Source organism: Halichoerus grypus, chromosome 12 (genome assembly GCF_964656455.1).
Source record: "Halichoerus grypus chromosome 12, mHalGry1.hap1.1, whole genome shotgun sequence".
Taxonomy (NCBI): Eukaryota; Metazoa; Chordata; class Mammalia; order Carnivora; family Phocidae; genus Halichoerus; species Halichoerus grypus.
The window spans coordinates 545,227-567,518 of record NC_135723.1 but is presented as its reverse complement, the minus strand read 5'-3'; the positions used below and the strand labels follow the sequence as shown (position 1 = coordinate 567,518).

General features: G+C 48.7%; 1 protein-coding gene across 6 annotated transcripts in view; it reads right to left on the bottom strand.

Annotated features, from left to right (window-relative positions):
* The window catches only part of OGDH (oxoglutarate dehydrogenase), a 70,693-nt gene extending 52,061 nt beyond the window's left edge, over nt 1-18,632 (bottom strand). Inside the window, exons 1-2 of one of the 6 annotated variants that reach the window (XM_036085227.2) lie at nt 18,519-18,632; nt 3,482-3,729 (exon numbers count right to left, since the gene is read on the bottom strand). In XM_036085227.2, coding sequence (XP_035941120.2) covers nt 3,482-3,703 — 222 coding nt within the window. In that variant the 5' untranslated portion in view covers nt 3,704-3,729; nt 18,519-18,632. Of the gene's footprint in view, nt 1-3,481; nt 3,730-3,909; nt 4,038-4,663; nt 4,764-18,518 lie in introns of those variants that run through there. The other 5 variants (XM_078059889.1, XM_078059890.1, XM_078059888.1 and 2 more) reach the window with 5 other exon arrangements.
* Nucleotides 18,633-22,292: the final 3,660 nt, after the last annotated feature.

Here is a 22,292-nt window from a genome sequence, read left to right as displayed (position 1 = left end):
TGTCGCCGAGGCCGGCACAGAGGTCTCCAAGCACAGCCAGGGAGCTTTCAAAACTGCAGGGTGAAAAGGCACGTGTCACCGGGAACTGGGGATGATGTGTTTTTTCTCTGCTTGTCTGCCTCCCTTACACAAAACGACAGCATTGTGTCTCATGAGCACGGAAGGAAGAGGCAAAATGGCACAGGCCCCAGGAGGTGGGACTGAAGGTGGAGACTCTGCCTCTGGGGCAGCGACCACGAGGGACCAGAGCTGTCACTACCCTTGGAGCGGCCCCGATGGCATAAGAAATGGGTGTGGTTAACGGGAAGAGGAAGACAGAATTTCGGAAGCGAGCTGAGGCCACTAAGAAGGGCTGGCAGGGAAAGCAAGCTCTGAGGCTCCGGGGACAGCCAGAGGCAGAGAGGGCCCTCCCTCCAGCTCCAGCACCAGGAGCAAGCCAGGGTCCTCCCCAGCGGGGCTGACACCATGGTCCGCCTGGTGGGGGGGGGGGGGGCGTGCCTCCGTGCACAAATAGGGCCTGGCAGTGCCCAATGCCTGCTTGTCTTAAATACTGACGGGGCAATCTGGCTTTTATTCTAAGTGTTTCTAAGACTTAAATATCTGACTTGTCCCCAACATGGCTGAGGCCCTGATGAGGGAGGCTTCACGTGCTGACACACAGGCCCCTGCTGAGGGCTCCTAATGGGCTCCAGCGGTGGGCTGTGCTTGACAAGGCACTTAGACTGGAGGTGATGACAGGGATGGGGTGCAGTCGGGGCTAGCCGCCCACCTGGGCACCAGGAGCACGAGGGGCTCCAGCTCAGAATTGCTCGCGTACGTCACCAAAAACAATGTTCACGATGAAACATTTGAAAATACAAGTGTTCTTTAAAAACAAGCACACACGGGGCGCCTGGGGGCTCAGTGAGTTCAGCATCTGCCTTCGGCTCAGATCATGATCCTGGGGTCCTGGGATCGAGCCCCGGATTGGGCTCCCTGCTCAGCGGGGAGTCTGCTTCTCCCTCTGCCTCTGCCCCTGCTAACGCTCTCTCTCTCTCTGTTGAATAAATAAATAAAATCTTTAAAAAAAAAAACAAAGAAAAAGCACATACACTTTAAGAGAGGCACAGCTGGCTGAGGCTGAGAAGTAGACGCTGGCGAGTTATCTTGTGAAGTCTGTTAGGGGTGGTGAAGACAACATTCCCATTAGTGAGAGTCGTGCTGAAATGACCCAGGTCTGGATTTGCTTCAAACACTCCCCTGGGCCCCCACCCAAGCAAAATCAACAAGCAAAAAAGAGTGGGGCAGGAAGGGGTTCTGGAAACTGGCAAACTGTGGAGTGCTATTGAGGCTGGACATGGGTCTCCTCGCAGGGGCTCGTTTTATTCTCTTCTACCATTTGTTTGAAAATATCATAAAAAATTAAAAAAATAACTGGAAAGCTGAGTGTAGCAGGGCAGGGAGGGCGGATACTAAAATTGTTGTTTCCACCAGATATGAACAGAGGAGAGAGAGGACAGGGCCAGCCCTCAGGGCACGGAGCCCACACTGCGCAACCCACACGTGGGGGTTCTGAAAGCCAATCGATCTCAAGTTTCAAATCCAATTCATCATTTCTGCTTGAACTACGTGTTCTAAAACACGAGCACAAATGAAGCATTCCTCGTAAAGTCAATATTTCTAAGGACTTCCCTGAGTCACAGAGACCACTGGAATCTGACGCAAGCTCAGGATTGTGTCTCTGAAGAAACACGAACACATCAGGTAGGAGGCCTATCCCCCCTTGGAGAGGCAATTGATTCCCTGTGGCTGGGACGGTGGATGAGGGGCACGCCCCCTGATTTACACTGCCCTGCCCCCCCGCCCCCCGTCCTGAAGACGCGGTGTCCCCTGAAGAATCCCCGCAACAGAAGCCAGCACATAAAATCTGGCCCAAGGATGCCACCTGCATGGATTCTCGTATCCACCTGGCAAGTCCCCCCTAAGACCCTGCACACCTGCTCTGCAGCATGTCTGTGAGTGTTCGCTCTGACCGGCGGAGCCCAAGCACCCAGTGCCCACCCTGGACTCCTCCCTGGCCCGTGAGTGGGCCGTCACTGTGCTGTGCTCCCCGGGAGTGGGAATGAAGTCAGGACACTGCAGAGTGAAAAGGCACATGGCCCCGTGCCCAGAGCCCACACCCTGCTACAGCCCAAAGGACAGAAGACGTGGCTGGTTCCACAGACATTATGTTTGGGGAGAGGAAGGCCGAGGGACAGGCCTGGGCACCAGATGACAGCGTGACACCCGAAGCCTCTGGCGAGGTTTAGTCCAGAGCCCACCGCCAGCGCCTGTCTTCAGAGCGTCTGACAGGCAGCACCGCAGGGAGGGCCGCTTTCTAGGGTCACCTCTGCGTGGTCCCTTTGTTTACAGGCCAGGGAAACATCTACTCTCACAGGAAACCAGGTCTCACCTTGCTCAGGGAGCCACGTGGCCTCCAGGTTGCCAAGGGAACGGGGAAGGACCCGGCTGGATGCCCTCCCTTGCTGATCAAGGAGGCTCAGACCAGGATGAAACAGGGCCAGGGGCTGCAGCAGCCACACGAACGTATCCACCCCTAAATGTCACGAACATTTCAGGGTGAAGCTTGTTCTCAGGGGCCCAGTGGAAGCTGGCTGCCTTTTGATGACAAGACCCCAAGATTCACAAGTAAGGAAGAGGCCAAAGCGGCAGCTAATGGTGGCCAGCCTCTGTCGGGCGCTCCTCTGTGCAGACCCTGGGCACCTTACACATACCCACGTCTCCTCCCAACCTCCCACGGCCTGCAAATGTGGCACAGACGGCAACTTGGGGACCCACCCTCCAGTTCCCGCAACCGGGCCAGCTGCCCAGCCTGAAAACCCGTACACGTCACCAGCCAGAATGCTGGGAGGAGACTCGGCCGCCGGGCACGCCCTGTACCAAGCACACGCGTGCCCACGGGGGCTCCCGAGGACGTGCCTTACGGGCGGCAGAGGGGAATCAGAAGGAAGCCCGCACGGAATTTACTCTCAGATACAGGAGCACACTGATCGAAAATGCCATTTACACAGCATTTGCATGTGATGACTTTAAGGTTTCTCAGGAAGATGGGATGGAGCATCCGGCAGGGTCGTGGCTTCTGTTTGCATCGTCTTCGGCGTCTATCCCACAGCATCCTCCGGGAGGCCCTGGAAAGGGTGCACGAGCCTCTTCGGACCCTTGCAGGTCAAACAGGCCTTCTGTCCCAGGGAGCGGGTCTCAAGTGTGCGGTGTGTCAAGCAAGAGGGGAGCGCTCCTCCAGAGAGGTGGTCGCTGCAGGGCCAGGGCTGATGGCCGAGTTGCCGATGCAGAGGACTCCGCTCGGCGGGCTTTTTTGCTGCCAGCTAGCCGGCCGGCCTGCCTTCCAGAAGGCTCCTCAGGACACAGGTACTTACCTGGACAGCCGGCCAACATCAGGCCAAGACTCCAAACACACGAAGACATCCGCTCCTGGGAGCCTTACCTTGTGTACGCTTTTGGGGTTTTCCAACCACGCATAGTACATTTCTTCCACATAGTTGGAACTAGTCCCACTGAGGAAGGGCTCAGCAGCAACGGGGGCGGTAAAGCACCGAATCTGCCCCAACGTCCTAGCTGCTGCTGGTCTGTTTTGTGAAAATGTCTTCACAGTCTGGGAAGCCGTCAACGGCCTCAACTTAGCAGCACAAGTCCTTAAGTGAAACATTCTTGTCCGATGTCTCTCACGACGGTCTGCACAAAAAAAGGAAGAAAAGTCAGAAAGGGCATATTATCAGACAGGGAAAACTTGTGCAGACTGTGGCTGGCGGAGACACTCGTGGCCGTGAGCTCCGCGTCAGGGCCCGGGTCCGGGCGCAGAGGACACGACCGAGCGCGTGCACACGTGTCCACCCAAACCCATCTTCTACGTACGGGGCCGTGCTCCACGCGACACAGAGGCGAAGACGCAGCTGCGGTCTCGCTGGAGGGGTGTGAGGCCAACGATACACATGGGACGTTCTTAAGTTTATGCGCAAGACAATCACAGAAAAGGCAGCAAAGATTATTTCATGAGAATTAGATTAAGATTAACCATAAAATGAGAAAGACATTTCTAATCTATCCTGAAACTATCGAGCACCTCCTGGACTCATGGTGCTCTGGAACATACACAGAAGCTGGAAAAATATTTTGGTCACCCTCAAATAATTTATCATCAGGCAGAAGAGAAAAAGAATAAAAAAGGAAAAAGACACTGCAGAGAAGACACTGAGCCCTTGACAGGCACCCAAAATGCCAACAGAACCCCTCCAAAGGCCCGTTCCTTCCAGGTGGGAGGAAAGAGCAGACAAGGGAAGCTTTGGGAAGGCTGCAGCTTTCAGGCCTCGAGGAAGCATTTAGCCGTGAAGGGGAGGAGGCATTCTAAGCCGAAGAATCAGGAGCGGGAGAGACAGAGAGGTGGGAAAGTGTGAAGAAACACAGAGGAAGAGCAAGAACTGTCTGACACGAGACGGGGGAGGGGGGGTGAGCCGGACAGGACTGCGTGGAGGGTCCTGACGCCACCCCCAGAGCGTGGTCACACTTCAGAAGCACCGGGGAGCTTGGGAAGGCCTCACAGGGCAGGGGCTGCGCTCTAAACAGGTTCCAAAGGGGAAGTGCACACAGTGACCGTGACAGAAATGTTTACCTGCCCTGTGACACGTTAGGACTCCTCACGAACCCGGCAAACCCCTTACAAGGCAGGCACCAGCTCTTCTGTTTACCGACTGCCTTTCTGAGTTTTAGTTTCTTTCTCGAAAGAAAGTCCCTAAGGTCATAGGGCCACTAACAGCAGGGCCAGGATGCAACGCCCGTCTTCCTGTTCTGCCTGGCCCTTCAGCGGCTGAAGAGGAAGGGTGAGGCCAGGACGAGAAGGAAAGGACTGTGGGGGGCGGGGGGGGGGGGCAAGTACTTCTTTGCTTCTGACCGGACCTTGCGCTTGATGGTCATAATTTTACTAAATTTAACATATACCTCTATCAAACACAGCCATGTTATAAAACAAGCGGCTGCAGCCGCCAGACGGTGCAAGAGTTCAGACCGTTCCAGAGAATCTTGAACCAATTCCAACCATGCCTGAGAACCCAGCACGCCTGCGGGCAGGGCCCCTGCTGGCAGCGACAAGGACACGGTGCTGCTCCCCCTCCCCAAGAATCCTGGGTGCCCAGGGGCCCCGGGCGGGGAGGGGAGGGGAGCAAGGCTCACACCACAGCCCCCTGCCCCAGGCTGCCATGCATGCTGGCCTAAGGCCTTGCCTGAGCCTGAGCCTGAGCCTCGAAGCAGGCGCCCTGGCTGGAATCACACCCCCCTCCACACCTACCTGAAGGAGAGCCAAGCCCTGAATCGTGCTGAGAATTCCCCAGAAATAACTGTTGTACAAACTACCCTGGGTACTGTTTATAGGAACTCTTCCTCTCGGCCCAAAAATGCTCAGAATACACACACGGCCTCGGACGCAAAGGGCGCCGACCCGCCCTGCTGCTTCACAGACAGGCCCGCAGGAGGAAGCAGCAGAGCAGGGGCTCTGAAACGAGCAGCACGACCAACGACGTCCTGCCCTCACAGGTCCAAGGCGGCAGGCCGCGGCTTTCGAATGTGGCCACACAACGCAATCTCAGGCTGCGCTACTTTCTCCTTGGAGTCACACGCTCCACTTCACGTCCGCTCTCCCTGGCCCTCACCACGCGGCTCTCCATCGAGCCCCAGCCAACGCAGGGATGGCAGAAACCACCGCCGCTGCTTTTCATGACGTACATCCAAAGCAAAGCGCTCGTGTTTCCCCTCCAGCGTCTCTGTCGTCCGAGCCTCCTGAGCCACGCCACGGTCTCTGCATTGGGCTCTCCTCCCAGGACGCAGCAGTCTCACCGCCACCAACTGTCACTACTGAGCCGCTGTGATGCCCAGTGACACAGGTACCACACTGACAACCACAAAACCACTCATTCCTTCAGTTCCGCCAAAATCGGTCCTTCCAACACGACGCCGCAAACAGCCCGTGTTACCTTAGCTCCTGTCTGCAGTCACTGAAACTGACACACAGCTCACGGCTGCCCAGTCACCGGGATACATGGCAACTGTCGAACTCCCCTTAACAGGACTCATCAGAAAGACTGCTCGTCAATGGACGGCTCCACCCAAGGATCTGATGGACCTGAGCGGACACTGGGTTTACATTCCAGATTTTGGAAGAACCAGATTCCATCTTTCCAATCCCAGAGTCACTATAAGAACAGTGCATCAGGGGCGCCTGGGTGGCTCAGTCGGTTAAGCATCTGCCTTTGGCTCAGGTCATGATCCCAGGGTCCTGGGATGGAGCCCCACATCTGGCTGCCTGCTGAGCGGGAAGCCTGCTTCTCCCTCTCCCACTCCCCCTGCTTGTGTTCCCTCTCTCACTGTGTCTCTCTCTGTCAAATAAATAAATAAAATTAAAAAAAAAAAAAAAAGAACAGTGCATCATTTGGTAGAGACGTTCAATTGTTCAAACATTTTCATGAAAACCTTGGGTTATCCAAAAAGTCCATGTGTTCTGACTTTGGTTTGGATGAAGATTTTTATTTGACAAGGATGCCAAAAAGTAGTCCTTTCAAAAGATGGTGACGGGACAACCACAGTTCCACAAAAAAGAGCGTGAAATTAGATCCCTATCTCACACCATATAGAAAATTAACTCAAAATGGATCAAAGACCTAAATGCAAGAGCTAAAAAACCTCTAAGAGTCTTAGACGTTTTATAACTTCCACGTTACAATGTAGTAAATCTTTGTAGGCCCTGAGTCAGGTAATGGATTCTTAGGATACCAAAAGTACAAACGAATGAATAAACAGATAAATTGGACCCCATCAAAATAAAAACCTTTGTGTGTCATCACAGACACCATCAAGAAACAGAAAACACAAACACAAAATAGGAAAAAAACATTTACAAATCACACGATTATATACAGGATACATTTAAAAACCCTCTTACAATTCAACAGTAAAGAGAAAAATAACCAAGTCAGACAACCACCACAGGAAACGAGTAGACGTTTCTCCAAAAAAGATACAGAATTGGCCAACAAACACATTAAAAGATGTTCAAAATCATTATTCATTCAAGAACTTCAAATCAAAACTATAAGATACCACTTGATGCCCACTAGACTAGACATGATCAAAGAGAACACAGGTATTGGGGAGGACGTGGAGGAACGGGAGCCCTTGCGCACTGCTGGTGGGAGTGTAGCCGCCGGGGAATGCGGTGTGGCAGGTCCTCAGAAAGTTAAACATAGAGCTACGGCATGACTCAGCACTCCCATTCCTAGGTACGTAACCAAGAGAAACAAAAACATATGTCTATACGAACCTTTGTACGTGAACGTTCACAGTGGCATTATTCATGAGTCGCCAAAACACGGTAACAACCCAAACGTCCATTAACTGATGGAAGGGTGTACGTGCTACAGCCCACAGGGTGACGGCAGCCGGCAGTAAAAAGGGATGTGCTACAGATCCGTGCTGCGACTCAGACGAACCTCGAGAGCGTTATGTGAGCAAAGTCATCCACAGAAAACAACAGGTCATGTGATTTTATCATGTAGAATGTTCAGTAGAGGCAAATCTCTACAGACAGCCTGCTGGTGGCTGCATGGGGGTGGGGGCAGAGAGGACATGTGTCTGCTAACGGGTGTGGCTTTTCTTCAGAGGAGGATGAAGATGCTCTACAACTAGATTATGCTGATGGCTGCAAAGCCTTCCGATATACTGGGAAACATCCAATTGTGAAACTTAAATGGGTGAATTGTGTGGTATATGAATTGCACAAAGACATTGTTTAAAAAAACACAAAACTACGTCTAAGAAAACACGTAAGTGAATCTATTAGTATTGGTAAAGTACACAAAATGATCCTATTTGTAACCCGTTAATTTCAAGATGCAGGTATAGACCTGTGCCTTCGGGAAAAAGAACATTTAAGATAAGCAAAAACCAAGGCAAAACTTGTGATTAAGGATTCGGTATACTGCCCTTAGGAAAGTACATGCTGACGTAGAACAGGACTTTATCCGTGCCTGGACCTTCCCCCGCTGGACACACACTTTACCCAAGGCCACCTCCCCATGCACAGAACGCAGAGATAAACCGACTCCTGACGCTTTCAAAGTCACGTCGGCGAGGCAGAGGTGCAATCACAGAGGCAAGGTCTAGCGAGGACAGCCCAGGCAGCTCCCTGGGTCTGAGGAAAAGAGCCCGCATCGTTAAGCGGCTGTTTCCCTGTGTGTTACCTGACAGCCATTTAAAAAGCACAACAACTGATCTTGAAGACATTCTCCTTTCTTTTTTTCTTTTGTGGTTTCAGACTCGTTGAGATGCTCATGACGAACCAAGAAGACCATGCGTGTGACAGGCCTACAGCTGTTCCTTCCATGGCTGCACTTACCATACTTCCCGCAGTGACGCAAGGACATGCACGGAGAGAGCAGAAATAGGAACTCTCCCCTTCCTGGCGGAAAATCTCAAAGAATTCGATGTCTTTCACTTGTGACGCCTCATCAAGCATAAAACTGAAGGACAGGGAAGTGGTGAGGATCACTTTCAATGTGCAAAGGTATCTCGCCATTACTTGGTAGAAATGATGGTCGAGCGAGCCTACAGGGCAAACAGGCAAAGGGACTCTGGTTGCTACACGAGCCTCAAACATGTCACTGGCTCCGTGTTCAGGTTCCTTTGCCAGAAAGGGACGGCAGCGATCACTCTTGCTCCCACCCATCGCTTTTTGTGATTATGGTACAAACATGAGAGCACTTTGCGTACTCTGAGAGTGTTCTATGACCAAAGAATCACTGCTTACTGGCAGGAAAAAAAGACCAACTAATGATATCTCTTAAAAAGCTTAAGTTCCCAAGGTAAACCTAAACGTAAGTTAACACGGAGCAGGTAGCTGACCAGATTACTAGGAGCTTCCATCTCTGAAGTCAGACCTCCCAACAAGCTTCGGTGCGTAGGTCTCAAGGCTGACCTGTCTTCACCCAGACCACCACTGTGCGGTACTCTAGGGTGTAGCTAGACAGGCATTCTTCAAGGGTGTTGATCAGACTACAGATTAAGTATTAATGGAAAACAAGGCCATTCGTCAGTATTTATTAAAAATTTAAAGGCACATACAGTGGGTGCCTGGGTGGCATAGTCGGTTAAGCATCCGACTCTTGGTTTTGGCTCAGGTCATGATCTCAGGGTCATGAGATCGAGCCCTACATCAGGCTCTGTACTCAGCACGGAGTCTGCTTGCGTTTCTCTTGCCCTCTCCCTCTGCCCCTCCCCCCCCAAAATAAGTAAATCTTAAAACAAACAGAGGCACATATAGCACTTCTGTTTCCCATTAAATGCAGCTAAAGAAATAAGACATTACATTTAAACCAAAGAAAACATAAGACTCTGAAAGGTGGAGAGGAGGAGGCAGACTGGGAAGGGATCTGGGGGCCCAAAAAGGCACAGCATCAAGTCCTCAATTTTCTTTCTGCTTCATATACCCCAGACTAGGTGCTGAAGAAGCTGGCAACCCAGAAATGACGACTGACATAGACAAGCTGCAAACAAAGCCTGCTCTCTATGGTCAAAGGACCAGAAAAGGGTTACATAGCAGGACAGAATATTTTTAGACAATCATTGCTCTACTGCAGCCTGCAGCCAACTCTAGAGAAAACACTGTTGACCACCTCTACACCAACCAGTCGTGTCAGAGAAGATCAGGAACTTCCACCCCCACCAGGTGACCCCCGCAAGGGCAGTGGAGGCCAGGAGGGAGCCTGCATTCCACCTGTGCCCAGCAGTAACAGGGCAGCACCCCTCCCTTCCCAGGCAGGGTTGAATCACAAAGGCTTAATGGGGGACTTACACCCACACAGCAATAACAAGAAGTCCCTCCCCACAGATACCAAGTAGGCTGGGTGGGGAGTCCAGATTCCACCCTGCCCAGTAGTAACCAGGCAGCACCCACTGACCTTCAGCAGCGTCAGCAGAAACCTGTTCTCTGTGTTCAGACATTCAAGATTCAAGTCTCATTATATAACACCCAAAATGTCCAAGACATAACCAAAGATCACTCACACATCAAGAACCAGGATTATTTCAACCAAACCACCCCCCAAAGACAATCTATAGACACCAAGAAGACAAAAATGTTAGAATTATCTAGCAAAAAGTTTAAGGGAGCCAGCTTTATAATGCTTCCTTGAGCAACTATGAACATGCTTGAAAACAAGTAAAAAAAAAAAAAATTAAAAGCCTCAACAAAGAAACGAAGGATATAAAGAAGAACCAAATGGAAATTCAGAACTGAAAAATACAACAACTAAAATAAAAAAAAATTGATGGATGGGTTAAATTGCAGAATGAAAGGGATAGAAAAAACTCAGTGAACAAAGACAGAACAAAAAAGTTACTCAAGTTGAGCAACAGGGAATACACACTGAAAGAAAAATGAACAGGGCCTCAGTGACATGTAGGACCATTAACACAAGATTTCATGATGAATATAAATGTCATCATATTATTGATGACACGAAAATGTCATCAGAATCTCAAGAGAAAAAGAAAGAGGTAGGAGCTAAAAAAGTATTCAAAAAAATAATGGCAAAAACTTCTCAAATTTGGCAAATGACAAAACCTACAGATTTGAGAAGCTTAATGAACCCAAAGGAATAAACTTAAAGAAATCCACTGCAACACACACCATAATCAAACCTGAAAATTACAAACAATTTGAAGAGCATATTTCTCACCAGAAACTATGGAGGCCAAGAGAAAGTGGCACGACAGCGTTCAGGGGCTGAAGGAGAATCATTGTGAACCCAGATTCCTACATCCAGTGAAAATATCCTTCGGGAATGAAAGGATGAAGGATGAAGAAAAGCTAAGAGAATATGCCACCAGCAGACCTACCTTAAACGATTGGCTAAATGAAATTCTCTGAACAGAAATGAAATGATAAAATAAGGAATACTGCAACATCATGAAATAAGAAAGAACAATATACGGATAAATATCATTTCCTTCACCTCCTGAATCTTCTAATTATGTATGATAGATGAAACAAATATTGCAACATGTCTGATGTGGTTCTAAACATATATAAAGGTAATACTTAAGACAATTTTAGGGGCGTCTGGGTGGCTCAGTCGTTAAGCGTCTGCCTTCGGCTCAGGTCATGATCCCAGGGGCCTGGGATCGAGCCCCGCATTGGGTTGCCTGCTCGGCGGGAAGCCTGCTTCTCCCTCTCCCACTCCCCCTGCTTGTGTTCCCTCTCTTGCTGTGTCTCTCTCTGTCAAATAAATAAAAATAAAATCTTAAAAAAAAAAAAAGACAATTTTAAATGAGGGAAGGAAAAGAGATATAAATGGACATATGGTTTCTACACTTCCCTCAAACTGATATAATGATGACACCTATAGACTATGATAAATTACATACATATAATGGGATACCCAACCACTAAAAAGGGTATTCAAAGAAATATACTCAAAATCACTATATATAGAAACAAGTAAAATCTTAACGTGTTCAAATAACCCACAAGAAGTCAGAAAAAAGAAAGCAAAGAAATAAAAAACAGAAAGTAAAGAAAATGTTACTTACCTCCCAATATATCAACAACATATTACATTAAACGTAAAGGATCTAAATACACCAATTAGAAGACAGAGATTGACAAAGTGGATAAAACAACAGGATCCAACTATATGCACGCCTACAAGAAACTCAATTCAAAAAAATGATAAAGACTGAAAGTGAAGGGGCGCCTGGGTGGCTCAGTTGTTAAGAGTCTGCCTTCGGCTCAGGTCATGATCCCAGGGTCCTGGGATCAAGCCCTGCATCGGGCTCCCTGCTCAGTGGGAAGCCTGCTTCTCCCTCTCCTGCTCCCCCTGCTTGTGTTCCCTCTCTCGCTGTGTCTCTCTCTGTCAAATAAATAAAATCTTAAAAAAAAAAAAAGACTGAAAGGGAAAAGGTGAAAAATTACATATTATGCAAACGTTAATCAAAGGAAAGCAGGAGTGCAATATTATTATCAAATAAAGTAGACATCAGGACAAAAAAAAATTACAAGACAGAGACATTATATAATGATAACAGATCAACCCACTAAGAAGATAGAGCAGTAAGTGTGTGTGCATCAAACAACGTAAGTGCAAAATACGTTAACCAGACTAACAAAAGGGAAGAAGACAAACTCACAGTTATAGTTGGACACTTGCAAGTGCCCTCTTTCAACAAGGGACAGAACAGCTAGACATGAGGAACTCCACAAAAGTACAAACTGCCACAACTAACCCAACTTGAAATACATAATTTTATAACCCCATAATTATTAAAGAAATTTAATGTGTAATTAAAAATCTTAAAAGGTAATTTTCAGGCCCAGATGGGTTCACTGGGGAATCCTACCAAATGTTTAAAGGTTAATTAATTGCAATCCTACACAATCTATTCCAGAAAATATGAGAGGACAATTCATTTTATGAAGCTAATATTTCACTGAAACCAAACCCAAAAATAGGTAAAAAAAAAAAAAAAAAAAGCTTTAAAATTCATTCCTCATGAACACAGATGCAAAAAAAAAACCACAAAATTCAGCAAATAGAATTAAGTAATACACAGACACAATTATACTCTAGTGGGATTTATTCCAGTGATGCAAAGCTTGTTCAATATTAAAAAACAAAAACAATGTAATCCACCATACTGACAAGCTAGAGAAGAAAAATCACATGATCATATCAATAGATGCTGATAAAGCACTTGACAAAATTCAACACCCACTCATGATAAAAACCCTCAGAAAGCTAGGATTAGAGGGGGATGTAAACTTGATATAGAGCATCCACAAAAACATCCAGCGAACATTATATTTAATAGTGAAAGACTGAATACTTCTTTCTAAAATTGGGAGCAACACAAGGATGTCTACTCTCATGTCTACTATTCAACATAGTATTGAGAATTGCTGCCAGAACAAAAAGGCAAGAAAAGGAACTGAAAAGCACACAGGGCAGAGATTAAGAAAGAAAACCACTCTTATCTGCAGATGACGTGATTGTCTTTATATAAAACCTCAAGGAATCTACAAAAATACAGAATAAATGAATTCATCAGGGTCACAGAATACAAGATAAACATACAAAAATCAACAGTATTTCTATATGTTATCAACAAACACATGAAAACCACAAGTTTTTAAAAAGAAATACTCAGTTTAAGTCCAACAAAACATATGCAGGACCTGTAGGCTGAAAACTACAAAACACAGATGAAAAAAATAAAAAATCTAAGTAAATGGAGAGACATACTGTGTTCAGACTGGAGCACTGAACATGGTAAAGATGTTGATTACCTCCAAATTGATATACGAGGAAAACACAATTCTTATCAAAATCCCAGTAATTTTTTTCGTAGATAGAGATAAGATTATTCTAAAATTTATATGAGAAGGCAAAGGAACTAGATTAGCTAAAACAATTTTGAAAAGGAAGAATAAAGTGGGAAGAACAAATCTACCCGATTTCAAGATTTACTATGTAGCTGCAGTAATCAAGATTGTGTGGTATTGATGGTTAAGATGGACAAAAAGTCCAATGGAACAGAACAGAGAACTCTAAAACAGACCCACATAAACATATCTGATTTCTGACAAAAGTGCAAAAGCAATTTAATGGAGGAAGAACGATCTTTTCAACAGTGTTGACTGGAGATTCATAGGCAACCCCTCCCCCCCCCAAAAAAACAAACACATCTCAAACTAGAGTTCACATCTTATATAGAAATTAACTCAAAATGAATCAGAGATTTAAATGTACAATACAAAACTATGAAACTTATAGAAAAGTACACAACAGGAAATCTCCAGGAACTAGAGCTAGCAGAGTTCTTAAACCTGACACCAAAAGTAGGATCCAGGGGGCGCCTGGGTGGCTCAGTTGTTAAGCGTCTGCCTTCGGCTCAGGTCATGGTCCCAGGGTCTTGGGATCGAGCCCCGCATTGGGCTCCCTGCTCAGCGGGAAGCCTGTTTCTCCCTCTCCCACTCCTCCTACTGTGTTCCCTCTCTCGCTGTCAAATAAATAAATAAAATCTTAAAAAAAAAAAAAAAAAGCAGGATCCATAAAAGACAAAATTGATAAACTGGACTTCATCAAAATTAAAACTTTTGCCCTGCAAAATATCTTGTTAAGAAAATGACAAGCTATAGATGAGGAGAAAATATTTGCAAACCACATATCCAACAAAGGGCTAGAATATATAAAGAATTCTCAAAACTCAACATTAAAAAAAAAAAACTACCATAAAATGGGCAGAAGACCAAAAAAGGGGCATAACTCAAGTGGATATACAGATGGCAAATAAGCACATGAAAATGTGTTCAACATCAGCAGCCATCAGGGAAATGCAAACTGAAAGCACAATGAGACATCACCACATAGCTATTACAACGGCTAAAATAAAAAAAAATAGTGACATCATGAAATGCTGGCAATGATGTGGAGAAAGTGGACCTCAAATACATTACTAGTGGGAAGGTAAAATGGCACAGCCACTATGGGAAAGTTCTTCTATTTCTTTTCTTTTTTTTTTTTAAGATTTTATTTTAGTTTTTATTTATTTTTTTTGATTTTATTTATTTGAGAGAGAGAGAATGAGAGAGAGAGCACATGAGAGGGGGGAGGGTCAGAGGGAGAAGCAGACTCCCTGCCGAGCAGGGAGCCCGATGCGGGACTCGATCCCGGGACTCCAGGATCATGACCTGAGCCGAAGGCAGTCGCTTAACCAACTGAGCCACCCAGGCGCCCTTGGCTGTTTCTTAAAAGTACTAGACATGCAACCACCATATGACCTCGTAATTGCACAGCTAGGCATCTATCCCAGAGAGACAAAAACTTAGGTTCACATAAAAACCTGCATAGGAATGCTTCTAGGAGCCTTATTGATAATAGCCAAAGAATGGAAACAACTCAGACCTCCTTTAATGGGTGAGCCAATGGTGTTGCATCCAAGGCCTGGAGGCATAAAAAGGAGCTAAATGAAGGCAGCAAGCTGCATTCCTTTTCAGAGAATTGAAGAGTGCAAAAAGCCAATCCCAAAAGGTTACATACCTTATGATTCTCTTTATATAACCCGCTTCATTTGCCAAAATCATAGAAATGGAGAGCAGATTAGTGGCTGCCAGGAGCTAAGGAGATGGAAGCAGGAGGAAAGAATGTGTGGCTATAAAAAGGCAAGGGGAGGGATCCTTGTGATGAGGGAAATATTCTGTATCTTGGCTGTTATCAATGCCTGTACCTGGGTGTGATATCATACTCTAGTTTCTGCAAAATGTTATCATTTGAGGAAACTAGGCAAACGGACACTGGAATCTCTCTGTACTATTTGTTGTAACTGCATATAACAAATTTATATGTACAATTATCAAAATAAATCTCAACTGCAATTATCCCAAAATTTAAAAAAACTATCTAAAAATTTAAAAGGTAGATAGTATTTTTTTCAAATGGGGCAGTGGGGAGTGAGATCAGTTAAAAGTAGATCTGATATGCACATAAGTACACATATGTGTAGGTGTGATAGACATACAATAAACATGTTTGATATTTAATAAACTGTGCAAATTTAAATGAAACCCACAGAAATTCATGCTTCTGAAATTAGTTTTTAAAAGTAACCGAACTGCGGTGATGGTTGCATAACTGTGAATAAACGACAAATCATTTAATCCTGTATTTTAAGTGAGTGAATGGTACAGCTCATGAACTGTATCTCCAAAGTGTTGCAAAGGAAAAAAAACTGGAACGTGGAAAGTGCTCTCAATCATCAGGAAACTCTGATCTTTCTCCAACTTTCCAAGAACCAGTCCTCGGCTACTTTGCAAAGCTAGAAGAGTACTGCATATTTTCATATGAAACGTGTCTGCATGAAAACGCTGCAGTTTGACTGTCACTGCTCCTGCCACTATGCAAACAAGGCTCCATTCCAGGCCACTTGTCCTGCAGCTGCTCAGAGCAGTGAGCCTGGAAGCACGCCCCCAGTCCCTGCTCCACAGTCCAGGCCTGCAGAATAAGGCACAGAGAAACACCAGACGGAGGTCACACCTCGGGCCTCGGACGCATCTCTCCTCCGTTCTGCAACCACCAGTTTTCTACTGAGTCTCGGCACACGACTTACACTTCCCTCTGGTAGCTCTGTGAAGTGGAAGAGGTGCACAACTAGTGTGCTACTCCAAGAAATGTGCTTCATCTCTACATGGGCTATCAGACCTCTGGAGGAAGGATGAGTATGGTGGGGTGCTGCGGGATGGTCCGCTCAAGGGCATCTCCCCAGGAGCACAGGGAGAAAGGATGGGTAAGGCAGGGTGCTGAGTCCGGAGGAGTACTGAGTACACGGGGTGATGTGGAGGTTAAATATGCTCGAGGGCATCTCCCCAGGAGTGCAGGAAGTTATGGGGTTGGAGTGGTACTAAGGATGGAGGAGTACTGAGTACATAGAGTACTGTGGGGTGGTCTGTTCAAGCATGTCACCCCAGGAGCACAGGAAGGATGGGTATATGTGAGGTACTGTATGGCAGAGTAGTGAGTACAGAGGAGTACTGAGTACACAGGGTGCTGTGGAGATTAAATACGCTCAAGGACGTGACCCCAGGAGCTCAGGGAGAAGGATGGGTAAGGTGGGGTGTGGAGTCCAGAGAGGTACTGAGTCCACGGGGTGACATGGAGGTTAAATATGCTCAAGGGTGTCACCCCAAGAGAATAGGAAGAACGATGGGTATGGCGGGGTGTTGAGTATGGTGGGGTACTAAGTACACAGAGTGCTGTGGAGGTTAAATATGCTCAAGGATGTCACCCCAAGAAAACAGGGAGGATGGGTATGGGGGGGTACTGAGTACAGGCGATGCTGCAGGGGTGGTCACTCAAGGGCTTCAGCCTGGGCGGACAAAAGAGGGATGTGTACGGCAGAGTACTGAGTATGGTGGGGCACTGAGTACACGGGGTGCTGCGGAGGTTAAATATGCTCGAGGACATTGCCCCAGGAGAGAGGAAAGAAGGATGGGTAAGGCAGGGTACTGAGCCTGCAGGAGTACTGAGTGCACAGGGTGCTGTGGAGATTAAATACACTCAAGGGCATCCCCCCAGGAGCACAGGGAAAATAGGTAAGGCGAGATACTCAGTCCAGAGGGGTACTGAGTCCATGGGGTGTTGGGGGTGGTCCGCTAAAAGGCGTCTCCCCAGGAGTGCAAGAAGGATGGGTATGCGGGGTAAGGAGTCCGGAGGAATACTGAGTCCACAGGGTGCTGGGGGTGGCTCAAGGGTGTCCCCCCAGGAGCACAGGGAAGATGAGTAAGCTGGGGTGCTCAGTCCAGAGGGTTACTGGGGGTGGTCCGCTGAAGGGCGTCCCCCCAGGAGCGCAGGGAGGATGGCTAAGGCGGGGTACTCAGTCCAGAGGGGTACTGAGTCCACGGGGTGCTGGGGGTGGTCTGCTCAAGGGTGTCCCCCCAGGAGCACAAGGAGAAGGATGGGCAAGGCGGGGTACTGAATCCGGAGGGGGTACTAAGTCCACGGAGTGCTGGGGGTGGTCCGCTGAAGGGCGTCCCCCCAGGAGCGCAGGGAGGATGGCTAAGGCGGGGTACTCAGTCCAGAGGGGTACTGAGTCCACGGGGTGCTGGGGGTGGTCTGCTCAAGGGTGTCCCCCCAGGAGCACAAGGAGAAGGATGGGCAAGGCGGGGTACTGAATCCGGAGGGGGTACTGAGTCCACGGAGTGCTGGGGGTGGTCCGCTGAAGGGCGTCCCCCCCAGGAGCGCAGGGAGAAGGATGGGCAAGGCGGGGTACTGAGTCCGGAGGAGTACTGAGCAAGGGGTGCTGGGGTGGTCCGTTGAAAGGCGTCCCCCCCAGGTGCGCAGGGAGAAGGATGGGCAAGGCGGGGTACTGAGTCCGGAGGAGTACTGAGTCCACGGGGTGCTGCGGGTGGTCCGTACAAGGGCGTCTCCCCAGGCGTGCAGCCAGGACAGGCGCGGGTGCAGCACGGCCTACGGCCCACAGTCCGCAGCCGCTCCAACAAGAGCGCGCCACCCTTCCGACCCGGCTCAGGACAGCGCCGGGCGGCTCCCTCGTGACGCCTCCTCGACCTTGGGGGTCACCCGGGCCGCGGCGCCCGTTCCCTCACATCCGCCCCACGCCCCGCCCCACGCCCGCCACAGCCAATGGCGCGCCGCTGCGCGCCCCCCGCATCGCCCGCGCGCGCCCGCACCCGCCAATCTCCGCCCGTCAGGCGGCGCTCGCCGCGCCATTGGCTGTCACGCCCGTTCGTCAGGCCCCGTCCCGCCCACCTCCCTCCGTCAGCCCTGCTCCATCCGGCTTCACTCCCTGTCACCGCGGCGCCAGCGACAACGAGGACGCGGCGCCCTCGCCCTCTGCCGCAACCCCCGCCTCCTGCCCGAGGGCTCGGGTCTTCCCGCACCGGGCCAGGCCCGGCGGCAGCGCGCACTTACCTGTCCCCGGCTCAGCTCCACCCGAATGAGGCGCCGACACCCCACTCCGGGGCACCAAACTCTTGACCCCGCCCCGGCGTGTGGCGTCAGCACGCAGCCCCGCCCCTGAAGAGGGCCCGCCCCGCCGCGTGGGCGTGGCCTGGCGTCATAGAGCCGCGCCGGCGTTGCGGCGGCGGGTGCGGGTGGTCTGCGGTGGGCGGGGTGGGCCGGCGTTCTGCACGTGGCGCGTGGTGTCGCTCGGCGGGGCCTGCGCCGACTGGATCCGCGTGGCCGGAGCGGAAGTAGCTGGTCGGACGGGAGGCCTCAGCAAATGGCGAGTGCGTGTGGAGGCCGTCGTGGACCCCAGGGCGTCCCACGGGCGGCGGGGCCGCGAGCGGGAGCTGGACGCTGCCCTGCGCGCCCCGACTGCGCGGGGCCGCCGCTTCCCTGAGGAAGGAAGAGGGCTGTGCGAGGACACCTGGGCGGCCGTGGGGAGGACCCGTGGGGACAGTGGGCGCCGCCGGGTGGGTCTGCGGCTGTTCCCTCTCCGCGGCCCCTTGTTGACCGGCCGCCGGGCGGGCAGTCACGGAGCTGGAACCGGAGCTGCTCCGTCTTCCTGATGCGCGACCGCTTCTCTGTGATGCTCCTGGCGAGTGCTGGTTCCCTGTTCACAGCAACGATAAAAGTTTTGTTTTGCAGTAGACGATTGCGCTTAAAGGCTGTGAGAGCTGGATGTTGGCTGGGTGTTAGGGTGGGAAGGTGGCGTGCAGGTGACTGACCTCCCGGAAACGCGGGGCCGTGCCGCCTTCTTTCCCTTGAATGTCCCCGACGTCTTGAAGACAAGGACTGTGTCCTGTGACACAGCGTAGGTACTGGGCGACCAGGGGCAGCCAGCTGACGATGATAGTTCCATAAAGGATACAAATATCTGAATCTGGGTTGGAATTCAGGGCGAGGACTATGCTACCCACTCGTGGATGTGATACAGACTTAGAGCAGTGTTTAGAAGGGAAGGGCAAAGTAAGGCGTGGGGGGGGTGCTGGTTTTTTGTTTGTTTTGAACAGGAGTATAAGTGCTCATAAGAGCAAAGTTGGACAGGTGTGTGGGCTAAGGATCTGGAGGCTGGGAGAAGGTAAAGGAACCAGGGAGCAAACTTCAGTATGCTTTTATCCTCTCTCTCTCTCTCTTTTTTTTAAGATTTTATTTATTGGGGGGGGGTGCCAAGGGAGAGAGAATCCTAAGCCAACTCCAGGACGAGTGCAGGGCTAGATCCCAGGACCCTGAGATCACGACCTGAGCCAAAATCAAGAGTCAGACTCTTAACTAACTGAGCCACCCAGGCGCCCCTTTATCCTCTCATTTTTTAAATAAATTGTGGTAAAATATACATAAGGGAAATATGCTGTCATTTTATTTTATTTTTTATTTATTTTTAAAGATTTTATTTATTTATTTGACAGAGAGAGCACAAGTAGGCAGAGCGGCAGGCAGAGGGAGAGGGAGAAGCAGGCTTCTCACTGAGCAGGGAGCCCGATGTGGGGCTCGATCCCAGGACCCTGGGATCATGACCTGAGCCGAAGACAGATGCTTAACGACTGAGCCACCCAGGCGCCCCTAAAATGCTGTCATTTTAAAGTGTACATTGAGTAACATTGATCACATTCACAATATTGTGCAACCATCACCCTTCTATTTCTGAAACTTCTTCATGGCTCCCAACAGAAACTCTGTACCCTTTCAATAATAACTTCCCATTCTTCGAGTTCCCTTCCCCTCTCCTCCCTTGGTAACCTCTACTACACCTTCTGTCGCTGTAAGTTGAGGACTCTAGGTACCTCATAGAAGTGAAATCATACAGTATTTGTTCTTTTGGCCTTGCTTAGTTCACTGAGCATAATGTTTTCAAGGTTCATCCACGTTGTAGCAGGTGTCAGGATTCCCTTCCTTTTCATGAGCAGATTATAGTCCATCATGTGGCCATACTGCACCTTGTCTGTCCCTTCCTCTTTGGATTGTCTCCACATTTTGGCTCCTGTGACTAGCGCTGCAGTGACCAGTGGCTTACAAGCATGTGTGGAGCGCAGTGTTTATAATCATATTGTGAGTGTACCTAGGAGTGGAATCGGTGGGTCAGTGGTAACTACGCTAGGTTTTCCACAGCAGCCACATCATTTTACATTCCCACCAGCAATACACGAAGCTTTCAACTTCTTTACATTCTGATGAATATTTATTTCCTTTTTAAAATTTTATTATATGTGTGAGGTATTCTCATCATTGTATTGATCTGCATTTCCCTAATGACCAGTGATGAACATCTTCCCATGTGCTCATTGGCGATTTGTATATCTTTGTTGGAGAAAAGTCTGTTGGAGACTTTCCCTGTTTTTTTGTTTTTAAAGATTTTATTTATTTGACAGAGAGAGATACAGCGAGAGAGGGAACACAAGCAGGGGGAGTGGGAGAGGGAGAAGCAGGCTCCTGGCTGAGCGGGGAGCCCGATGTGGGGCTCGATCCCAGGCCCCTGGGATCATGACCTGAGCCGAAGGCAGACGCTTAACGACTGAGCCACCCAGGCACCCCAAGACTTTCCCTGATTTTGAATTGGGTTGTTGGCTCATTGTTTAGTTGGTGGATTCCTTTATATATTCTAGGTTATAATCCCTCATCAGATCTATGATTTACACATATTTTCTCCCATTCCATAGGTTGTCTTCATTTTCTTAATAATGTTCTTTGATGAACAAAAACTTAATTTTGAAGAAATCCATTCTGTCTGTTTGTTCTTACTTTCTCCTGTCACAGCTAAGAACCCGTTGCCAAACCCACCATCATGAAGGTTTACTCTCATGTTTCTTCTGAGCATGTTATAGTTTTAGCTTTTTACAAAACTGGATGAGTATCTTTTTTTTTTTAATTGAAGTACACTTGAGTTACAGTGTAGCATTAATTTCAGGTGTACATCATAGTAATTTAATATTTTTATACATTAAGAAATTATCCCCACAGGGGCACCTGGGTGGCTCAGTTAAGCATCTGTCTTCGGCTCATGATTCCAGGGTCCTAACTATATTGGGTCTTCAGTCCAAGGATATCTTGCCATTTAGTTGTGTCTTCTTTAATTTCCTTTAGCATTATTTTTACTTTTCAGTGTACTAGCCTTGTACCTTGGTTAAAGTTATTACTAGCGTGTTTGTTTTGAGAAGCATCTGTAGGTGGAATTGCTCTCTCTCTCTTTTTTTTTTAATGATTTTATTTATTTGACTGAGAGAGAGACAGCGGGAGAGGGAACACAAGCAGGGGGAGTGGGAGAGGGAGAAGCAGAATTCCTGCTGAGCAGGGAGTCCAATGTGGGACTCGATCCCAGGACTCTGGGATCATGACCTGAGCCAAAGGCAGATGCTTAACAACTGAGCCACCCAGGCGCCCCTGGATTGCTCTCAATTTCCTTTCCTGATTGTTCATTCCTGGTATATTGATTTTTGTGTACTGATATGCCCTGCAACTTCACTGAATTCATTTTTTTAAAGATTTTATTTATTTATTTGACAGAGAGAGGGAGAGCACAAGCAGGGGGAGCAGGCTCCCTGCTGAGTAAGGAGCCCGATGCGGGGCTTGATCCCAGGACCCTGAGATCATGACCTGAGCCAAAGGCAGACGCTTAACCAACTGAGCCACCCACGTGCCCCCGCTGAATTCATTTATCAGGTCTGGTAACTTTCTCTTGGATTCTTGAGAATTTTTTCCATATATAGGATCATGTCACGTGTGAATATAGTTTTTCTTCCTTTCCAG